We start from the raw sequence: 10986 nt of genomic DNA, 5'->3' as shown, positions 1-10986 counted from the left end.
TACGAATATCTGGTACAAGTTCACAAGTAGTAAGTTACGGGTTCGACCGCCGTTCCAGGACACTTTTACAGGTAGAAGGTTGTGAAAACACGAGTTACGGGTTGCCTGGAACCTGAATAATACCAACAAATCATGTCTTAACTAAGAAAATGTTATATTTGGGAAAAGGCCTGCTTTGGAATATTTAACAAAATTTGCTGTTTACATGACGAGTATCCAATTTGGAGTATTAGTGGTATATTAGTGTGTATGTAAACGTACACAGGGGCTCAATCTGACATTACAGGGGCCCGAAAGCCAATTGTTTCCCCCCAGGGGCCCCTGACAGGTTGATATGCCTAAAGGAAACAATTGTGTTTTTCTTTTATTTGTTAAAAGTGACGTAAAGATGCAAAAAAAAGTCCTTTGCACTCATTGAATTGCATTGAAAAGCTGCAAAGAACGAAGTGTTCTTTGGATTCACTCATAAGTCTATAAATAGATTCAGACAAGTGAATGAATTTCATTATCGGATGCAGGCTTCTCTTCTCATTATCTGATTAATAATAAGCCTAATCAAAAATGCTGAGCTCCCCCACAATGTTCAATCAGCCTTTGATTTCACTTTTGATTCATTTCTCTTCCTTTTTTTCCACAATCACCCAGAGGAACACGTCATTTGTGAGCTCACATTACCAGTTTTTTGGGGGGTATTTAAAGAGTCCACGCTTCGGAGGGGAGAGCCCACTGCCGACCGTCCGTGCCAGGACCCTGTGTGTGCGTGTGCGTGTGTGTGTGTGTGTGTGCCGGGCTGCAGTTGAACCACTCAGCCGTCCGGAGGTTTAAGGTGGGCGGAGACAGAGAGCCCGAGGAAGTCCTCCTGTCTGCAGCGACCGACGCACACAGTGCATTTCGGACTCGGCACCCGCACCCGTCCGAGGAGGGGAGACATCATGGCAACGACAACTTGTACGCGTTTTACAGATGAGTACCAGCTGTACGAGGAGCTTGGCAAGTAAGCTGCTCATACATTATACATGTTATTTCTGAGTCTCCTGCATGCAGCCTGACCCTGCATGCGTGTCCTATAACCACAGGAGAGATGGAGCTCTGCACATCTGCGGAGATGGATGCATCTCCATCCATCCAAAACAAGACGCACGCTGACCTGGAGCTCGCCCGCATCTCTGCATAACCCTAAATGATTCCTTAGTGAATGGCTTTTTGTATTCATCACCATTAGACTTCTCAAAAATGCAGTTAGATTTTGCATGAAGATGGGGCTGCATGAGCTTGGGAACACTTCTGGGAACACCCCTCCTCCTCCTCCTCCTCCTCCTCCCCTCCTCTCTCTACCCAGAAGCTAATTAGGGACAAAGTGGCCTAATATCAGGGAGAAAAGCTGATGTGTTGGCATGAAGCTCCCTCTCATCATCAACTGGCTTTAATCACAGTGGCACTTAGCTTAGTAAAGAAGTCAGAGAGTGATGCCGCTGCAGCTGATCTACTGCTTCTCTAATGAGGTGTGTGTTGTGATTAAAAAAGAAAGAGATTTATTTATTGGGGGGGTTGTGCCCTCCCTAATAGCGTGCAGACAAATTGAGAGAGACTGATGAGGCTTGGGGTGCCACAGTGGGCAGATGCAAAGTGGACTCAGTGTCTCTGTCAGGTTGTGCGTGGGCAGAGAGGATCTCGGTTCCTCACAGGAACATTCATCCACAGTTCAGCTCAGTGCTGTGGATGGATTCAGCTCTAATGTGGAGGATTTATTTAGATGTTTCTTTAGTCATGGCTGGGATCTCCAGGCGTGTGCGTGTGTGTGTGTGTGTGTGTGTGTGTGTGTCTGTGTGTGTGTGTGTGTGTGTGTGTGTTTGTGTGTGTGTGGGTGGGATGTGATAAGTTAAAGACAATAGAGATGCTGGAGCAGCAGCTGCCCTCGCTGATAACAGAGCCCCATTGCTGTTCTGCTGATGGTTTTGTCACTCTTTGGTGTGTGTGTGTGTGTGTGTGTGTGTGTGTTTAAAGATGCAAAGACAGAAAGGTGTTTAGCAAGTCAAGAATTAAAGGGGATCTGGAAATTATAGCATGTGGTCTAGACCCACTCCGTCTGGAAAGGGTCCTGACATAACGTCCGTTATGATTTGACAACATAAATAAAAATTGAAATTAAATAATCAGTCGACTAAAGTTTAAAAGAATGGAGTCATTCTTACAAAGAATTCTCCACCAGTTGTCTTCACGATGGAAAGTTTAAAGGCCCCACACACACACACACACACACACACACACACACATACACACACACACACACACACACACACATACACACACACACACACAGGTGTTTTTTATTTAACTGATTTCTGATTAGACATCCTGGTTCTCGGATTTAATGGCCTTTATTTAAATAGATCAGAATCGTCATGGGCGGAGCTAAATTCCCCACAAAGCCGCTGCAAAATAGTCCAGAAACCTCAGATTGGACAGATGGTCCAGCTAGGTGTCTGGATTTACCCTGCAGAGACCTGAGGACCAGGTAACTATAGTCCTCAGATTGGACAGATAGTCTAGCTAGCTGTCTGGATTTACCCTGCAGAGACCTGAGGACCAGGTAACCATAGTCCTCAGATTGGACAGATAGTCTAGCTAGCTGTCTGGATTTACCCTGCAGAGATCTGCACTCGACATTTGAGGTCGGGGCTAAGTTTTTTGGTCTGGACTTGATCTGTTGTGGAGCGACGGTGCTCGAACCAGAGCTGTTTGGACCAATCAGATTGTCAGGTCGGGGCTTTATACGATGATGGACAACCACGTCACCTAAGACGGCTTGGGTTGAATTTGTCTACAACAAAGATGGCCGTCTGCCAGAGAAGTGAGATGTGTAGATTCCTCCATGGCGTCCATTAGGAGATATCGACAGAACCTTCATTTTTACCCTCATGCTGTCCTTTTTTTCAGTTACATTTAATTTTTTCTCACAAAAGATGGGCCGTTGAACAAGCTCTAAAAAATATGTCAACATTAAAAAATTTCAAAAACTTTGGAAAAAACCCTCAAAAAAGCAACAACAACACATTGAAAAAGTGACAAAAATGTCAGAAAAAATGGATAATAATGTTAAAAAAGTGTTTATTTTTTATTTTTTAATGGTTGACAGGAAGACCACACAAGGGATAGAAGAGGCATTTGTCAATCGGAAAGATGTTTTTGTCGTTCTTCCTACGAGATTTGGCAAAAGTTTAACATACGTCACATACTCCGTTGCTCTGATTGGTTGTAGGTCTATCCGTTGCTCTGATTGGCTGTAGCTCTATCCGTTGCTCTGATTGGTTGTAGGTCTATCCGTTGCTCTGATTGGTTGTAGGTTTATCCGTTGCTCTGATTGGTTGTAGGTTTATCCGTAGCTCTGATTGGCTGTAGGTCTATCCGTTGCTCTGATTGGTTGTAGGTCTATCCGTTGCTCTGATTGGCTGTAGGTCTATCCGTTGCTCTGATTGGCTGTAGGTCTATCCGTTGCTCTGATTGGCTGTAGGTCTATCTGTTGCTCTGGTTGGCTGTAGGTTTATCCGTTGCTCTGATTGGCTGTAGGTCTATCTGTTGCTCTGATTGGCTGTAGGTTTATCCGTTGCTATGAGTCATAACAAGGAAAGTAACAGAAATAAACTACTTTAAAGTCAATTTTTTTGGGGCCAAATGACATATCACAAGCAACGTAGTCTCCATCAACATCTCTAGTTATAATATATTCATAATCAACGACTCACTGTCCATCAGCTTCTTCTTGAGCTTTTCACCACATGTCGCGGCCAGTTTTAATGTGACGTAAAGCGCCGGGGAAAGACGACTTTGAGTAACAACATAACAATATTATATTGTTACTTACTACTATATTTACAAGATAAAAGATGACTCTCATCTCTAATAGTACTATGTTTTCTTTCCCAGAAAAATTACACCAAATATTTCCTTTTTGGCTCAATGGCTGTTGAAATGTTTAGTCTGCTAATAACCAAAAAGGAGAAAATAGAAGATAATGTTAGAGACTCTGATCCGGATCCTCCTGACCCCCATGGGCCCTGCAGGTGGTAACCTGTCATGTCGAAGCTCTGCTTCCGTTCCTAGCACACGGCGGGAGAGCCAGCCGGTGTCACGCTCACTCACCCGGGTCTCCTCTTAGTGCATGCATGCTGGAGAGCTGGTGAGTGTGTTTCATTGCGTAACAACACCGAGGTGAGATAAAATTAGCTCTGAGAAATGACAGAGGTGGTTATTTCTGTTTGTCTCTGTTGGGTTTGATGAGAAACGGTCCCTGAAAACTCAAACACACTTGCAATACGTCTCCTCGAAATGCTGCTTTCACTTGCTCTACTAGTTTGGTTAAAACTCACATCGCTGAGATCATTATAAGTCGTGAAGAAGAGACGAATGTGACCGCTGTAGCCCGGATGGCCCTTTATGTAAGGGGTTGTTGCTGTTAACATTCATGTTTACTGCATGCTTTGTTGTATTTGGGGAAGTTATTCCACAGTGGCCATTACAGTAGTCCACATTAAACCCAACAGGAAGTACTCATAGCTCAAGATTTAAATCCTCAAACTCCATGATTTATTACGTTGTATTCAGAAGAAATGCATTACCTAATTAAACGCTGAATTGACCTAAATCGGAAACATACGATCCCCCGAAGTGGGAATTTCAGCCGGGAATCCCATCTATCTACAATGCCATATGGTATATTTAAATACATTTTAAAAAGACATATGATGCTGTTACACAACAACAAGAGGAACCACTTAATGGCAGAAGGGCACTTTGGAACAATAGCTTGAGTTTTTCCGAGTTTTTGAAGTGCACCTGAAGTAAACTAGACTTGAACCCACCGTGCGCTGTAAAGTCCCGCGATGGCAAAGGTATGACCCGCCTTCCTCTGCCTCAGATTGGTTTACCCTTATATTATTAACCCAACCATAACCAATGTTACTCCTCATGCCTAAACCTAACCAACTAGCCAATCACAGCCAATTTGGTTTTACTAAATCAGTGGCTAACGGTAGGCTAACGTCACCTGCTGCTAGCTAGAGGGACATTGTAAAATGCTTAATGTTAAAAAAGCTTAACGTGGTTTAATGCACCTAATCAATGATCAATGATCACCAAATTTCTCATGGCTATATCTTGTCATGAACACTTAAGCCTGTCAAAAAAAACTAAACCAAAATGCAACGATTAAAGAAGTTATCTCACGTTAACGTTGGCGCCTACGGCGAGGAAAAAGCTCAACGTGGTTTAATCAACTTAAACAATGGTCAATCTTCACCAAATGTCTCTCTCATACTGCTACTCATAACCACTGAAAACTGTCAAAAACCCAAAGTCCAATTATGAAGGACATTATCTGGCATTAAGCGTTTCTGCTTCATTATGGCAAATTGGAAAGGAAAGCAGAATCCTTAATGTCAAATAACGTCCTTAATAATTGGACTCTGGGTTCTATGTTTTGACAGTTTTCAGCTGTGACGAGGAGCAATATGCGAGATAAATTTGGTGATGATTGACCACGTTAAGCTTTTTCACCTTAAGCTCTTTTTTTTACATTATACTTTAATGAAGCAGCATCGCTTAATGTCAGATAATGTCCATAATGTTTGGACTTTGGATTTATTTTAGGACAATTTTCAGTGGTTATAGGGAGCATTATGAGAGGGAAATTTGGATGATCATAGATCATTGTTAAGGGTTTTAGAAGGTCCCAAACTAGAGTCACATGATGCTTCTGTTGCCTCTTACGTCCGTTTCGGTGAACCGCACCACAGAGCAGCGCCGTCATGTAAGCTTGACCAAAATCTGTGTCTCCACTCTGTCCCGTAGATGTCCTCTGCCTAAATTCCCTAAACCCTAAACATGACTTTTACTTGCTGCAGCACAGCTCAGAAGAAAGATTTGGAGCTGTCTGAAAACTGGACTCAATCTTTTTTGAAATGTGAACACTTTGTACATCGTAGCCCGCTCAATATCGCACTTTATACCTCGCTACGTTTATTTGATAAGATCTCAAGTTACTTTGCAGATTGTTAATACAAAATATAGATAAGAGTCCTTATCCTTCCACCAAGGGGGACTTGTTGGATGTACATCAGGCCCAAAAGAACAAGCACTTTAAACTTTTGGTACATGTAATGTATCTTGATGCCGATACTTTTGTACCTTTACTTGCATTACCGGTCAAATTTTTGGGGTCACTTAGAAATTTCCATTGCACGCCATTATAGACAGAATACCAGCTGAGATCATTGTTTTTTTTAACCATGGCAGTTTTCAGATCACATTATGTGCTTACATTGGATGAATGGTTGCTGATAATGGACAATGTAGATGTCACAGTAAAGATCATTCGCCCCCCCCTACTCAGATCATCTGGTATTCTGTCTATAACGGAGTGGGATGGAAATAAGTAAGTGACCCCAAACCTTTGAACGGTGGTGTAAGTCAAATTTAAATGCAGAGCTTTTACTTGTAATAGAGTATGTCTACTTTACACTGTGTCATTACTTATGTTACAAATTACACACTGTAGATTGGAGTGCTTCGTCCTCCACTGGTGGCGTGTTGGATTCAAACACATCAGACATTCAGATCTGATAGCTGAGACGCCCCTCTGATGCTGACAAAGCTTATGTGGCAGCTGACCCGTCTCCTCTTCCTGTCCCCGGTCTTTGTTTCCCAGGGGGGCCTTTTCAGTCGTGCGCCGCTGTGTCAAGCTCTGCACGGGCCAAGAGTACGCCGCCAAGATCATCAACACCAAAAAGCTCTCGGCCAGAGGTGAGAGAGACATGAGCAGACACCCTGTAACGTGTGTGTGTGTGTGTGTGTGTGTGTGTGTTTCCAGTGGCACGATACGAACTAGTGGAAAGACATCGTGGGGGGGTTTCATCATCATGTGTGTGTGTGTGTGTGTGTGTGTGTGTGTGTCTGTGTGTGTGTGTCTGTGTGTGTGTGTGTGTGTCTGTGTGTGTGTCTGTGTGTGTGTGTGTGTGTGTGTGTGTGTGTGTGTGTGTGTGTGTGTGTGTGTGTGTGTGTGTGTGTGTGTGTGTGTGTGTGTCCCAGATCTGAAAGCTGACTTTAGCATATTTGATCGCAGTGGTGTGAAGCTCTCGCGTCTGTTCCTCCTCCGAGAAAGATGGCGGTTTCGCTCAGAAGAATCTACAGCAAGAGGGACGATCACAGCGTCAAAAAAGACGACAAACACACGTTTCCCTGAAAAAAAAGAATGATGACAGATTTACAGTACTATAGACTGTTGATATGCTAGTGACAGATAAGCAGTGTCCCCTTCCGAGTGCTATTTGTAGCGTTTTAGACATTATGTCGTCTTTTATCTTCATCCCGTCTTTGTTTTCCAATATATTTCTGATCAAATGATTTCCAAAGATTGCCCCAGAAATCATCTGAAAATAGCACCAATGGTGTGACTACAGCAAGGAAATGAGATCCTGATGGCTGCAACGGTCTCACGCCACCTTTATTATTAGGCTTGTCTCTTCAGGCGTCTCGGTTTCTGAGGTCAGATCACTCAGCTGTTTTAGGTTTGACGTGATCCACGCGGATCAGGTCTGGGTCTGACCTGCAGGACTGGAGCTGCAGAGCTGGATCCCGTGGATCAAATCCACTTCTCATCAAGACCCCAATTAACTGGATCTTCCCTCCTCTTTCCTACTCTTCTTCCTACTCTTCATGTTTTCTCTCTCTTTCTCTCGTGTCTGTCCTCCCCTCTCCTCTTATTGATTCCTTTTCTCTTGTTTTTCTCTTCTCATTTCCTTTCCCCTGGTCTCATCCACTCCTCTTCTCTCTGGTTTGATCCTCTTATTTTCCTCTACTCATTTTTTCTGCCTTAATTTCCTTCACCCTCCTCTCCCACTCTTCATCTACCTCTTCTCCCCAATTCCTTTCTTCTTTTCCTCTTCCCTCCAATCATATCTTTATGCTCTTGTCACCTTACCTCCTAACCTCCTATTGTTTCCTCTTCTCACATGACATGTCATTTTCCATCCCTCCATCCTCCTCTCATATCCTTCAGTCCTTTCTTTTCCTCTTGTTTCTCTGTTCTCTTGCCTCCTCACCTCTCACCTCCTTCTTCTCTTCCTCCTCTCCTCTCCTCTCTTCTCCTCTCCTCTTGTCTCCTCTCTTCCATCTGAATGAGAGGTGAGATGGACATCTGGGACAGATGTAGCCCTCTGGCTGATCTCATCCATGTAGGAAAATTGTGGGTGTGTGCGTGTGCGTGTGCATGTGCGTGTGTGTGTGCGTGTGTGCGTGTGTGTGTGTGTGTGTGTGTCTGTGTGTGTGTGTGTGTGTGTGTGTGTGTGTGTCCGTCTGTCCCAAAAGTCCTTGTCAATCACCTTGAGAAAAGTTCCAAATTCAAAGTGTTGAAATTAAAAATAGATTTTTATAGAAATCCATTTTCATTGACACATTTGTAAAGAATAAAACAGGAACTCTCTCCTAATGTCCTCCTGCAGCTTCTGCTTTCTCTTGTTTGTGTAAATAACAATAACATGTAGTAAATCCTAAAGTCTGACTGTCTTACAGACCATCAGAAACTGGAGAGGGAAGCCAGGATCTGCAGATTGCTCAAGCACTCCAACATCGGTGAGACACTTACAAGCGTTTCCTCTTTAGAAATCACAGATAGATAGATTAGATTTAGATGATTTACACTAGAGCCCGACCCAAAAAGGATTTTAAGGCCGACACGCATGCAAATATTTGGTTATTTAAAAATCCGATATATAAACTGTATATTTTTTTTTAACCCAGGAACGTGTTGCAAGACATAAACAGATTACCCTCACATTAGTTGTTTGTGGTTATTTATGGGTCGTTGTAGAGCGTCCTCTGGTGGACAGACTATGCAACACCATCACTAACAGGGACGTTGTAGAGCGTCCTCTGGTGGACAGACTATGCAACGCCATCACTAACAGGGACGTTGTAGAGCGTCCTCTGGTGGACAGACTATGCAACACCAACACTCATAACATATTTGACCGTCCGTTTTAAATATTAATTCATCAGAATAATTTATTTGTCACATAAATGATTCTGATGAATGAATATTTAAAAAATATATATTTTTATATTATACATCGGTATATATGGGGAAATGCCCTAATATCGGGTGCTCTAGTATACATATAATACATACTTTACATACTGTACTGTAGGTGGGCTCCTGACTCTCTTGTTTTAAACTTATCACGGGTTGTTAAACAGTTGATAGACAGAAAGTGAAATGAGCAACTATTTTTATAATGAACTAATTGTTTTTGTCCTATTTTTTAAAGCAAAAACATTTGCAGTTTGGAAGATTAAACTGAAAAATGAATCTGCAGATTTATCCAAAAAGAATAATCGAGACATTTCATACACAAATAACTGAAAACATGTACTTCCCTGCAGGGTAGATTTAATTTTGGACTAACTTTAATTGCTGTGAATTTTAAAACGCTGGTGTGGCTGCACCCTGTACAGACAATACTGCTTGTTAGTAGAATCAAATCGTTGCTGCTTTTAGTCTTTTCATAATGTATGTAGGATATGATCAGCCTTGACTCAGAAGACAGTAAGTTATGGTTGATAATGCTTCTGTAATGTAATATATTTAATGTAATGTTTTTGGCTGTTATGTTTAATTTATTGGGCATTAAAGACAGATTTTTTCTTTTAACAAAACGTTTTTCTGGACATCAATGACAGTCAAAACAGTGATAACGGAAACAGATACACAACACACCATGTGTGTGTGTGTGTGTGTGTGTGTACACATCGGTATTGCAAACAGACCTAAGTACTACACAGATAAGAACATCTGCTTTTGGACCACCAAAGTGAACATAAAATATATGAATATAGAAATGCATATGACACCGTTGTCAAAACCCACGCATGTGACGGACAAGAGACGGCATCTTGGAAGTTTGCGATCAATACTGCGTGGTGATGTCACCAAGTGGTGTCCCATTTTATATGGCGGGATGTTTTCACCCCTACCCCTCCCCCCTTGCAAATGTGTCAGGCCGCCATTGCAAATAACAACATGCTCTAAATGAGCTGCCTGGAGAAAAGAAGGTGACATAAAATAAAGAAATAAAAGAATATTGAAAAACATAAGTGAGGGCCCTTTAACATGCGTCTGTGCCCACCACGAACCCAAATAACGTGTGTGCATTACAGCGAATGCTAGATGAAGATGAAATATTATAAGGTCAGATTATTGTGATCTGTTTCTTTCTTCCTCTGCCTGCAGTTCGTCTCCATGACAGCATCTCAGAGGAAGGCTTCCACTATCTCCTCTTTGACCTGTGAGTTGTTTCCTTCCTTCCTTCCTTCCTTCCTTCCTTCCTTCCTCTTTGCCTCTCCTTGTTCTCAGTCTCTGCCACACTGCTGCTTTTCCCTCCTCCATCCTCCATCCTCCTCCCTCTCCCCTGATGCTTCATCTTTCTACTCCCTTCTTCAACCCTCGCTGCATCTGTCTCCTCTTCACTTTTTTTTTCTTCATATCCGCATTCCTTCTTTCCTCCCTTTCCCCTCATCCCTCCTCGCTTCTAAGTCGGTTCCCCCCATTACATAACACTCCTCCCCTCCTCCCTGCCTCCATCCTTGCGGCTTCCACACTTACACACACACACAAACACACAAACACACACACACACACACGCACACACACACACACGCACAGATTCAACACTCCCCCGCACTGAAGCCAGTCTCCATGGCAACCCAGTCGGAGTGAATCCTGCAGCCGGGGTTTCCCCCTAATGAGGACATCCCCCTCCTGTGTGTGTGTGTGTGTGTGTGTGTGTGTGTGTGTGCAGCCTGAGTAAAGGTATGTATGTCATTGTATAACCTTTCTGTATAATGCATAATCTTTACGTTTCTCAGGGTGACAGGAGGGGAGCTGTTTGAAGACATTGTGGCTAGAGAGTACTACAGTGAAGCCGATGCCAGGTA

At 42.9% G+C, this 10986-nt stretch overlaps 1 protein-coding gene across 1 annotated transcript in view; it reads left to right on the top strand.

The window, feature by feature from the left end:
* The first annotated feature begins 727 nt into the window (after positions 1 to 727).
* The window catches only part of LOC117959726 (calcium/calmodulin-dependent protein kinase type II subunit beta), a 42743-nt gene continuing 32484 nt past the window's right edge, over positions 728 to 10986 (top strand). The window contains exons 1-5 of the mRNA XM_034897005.1: positions 728 to 994; positions 6704 to 6798; positions 8566 to 8625; positions 10283 to 10337; positions 10918 to 10983. Coding sequence (XP_034752896.1) covers positions 933 to 994; positions 6704 to 6798; positions 8566 to 8625; positions 10283 to 10337; positions 10918 to 10983 — 338 coding nt within the window. The 5' untranslated portion in view covers positions 728 to 932. The remainder of the gene's footprint in view (positions 995 to 6703; positions 6799 to 8565; positions 8626 to 10282; positions 10338 to 10917; positions 10984 to 10986) is intronic.

The sequence above is a fragment of the Etheostoma cragini genome, chromosome 16, assembly GCF_013103735.1.
Source record: "Etheostoma cragini isolate CJK2018 chromosome 16, CSU_Ecrag_1.0, whole genome shotgun sequence".
Classification (NCBI taxonomy): domain Eukaryota; kingdom Metazoa; phylum Chordata; class Actinopteri; order Perciformes; family Percidae; genus Etheostoma; species Etheostoma cragini.
This window is presented reverse-complemented; position numbering and strand designations above follow the sequence as displayed.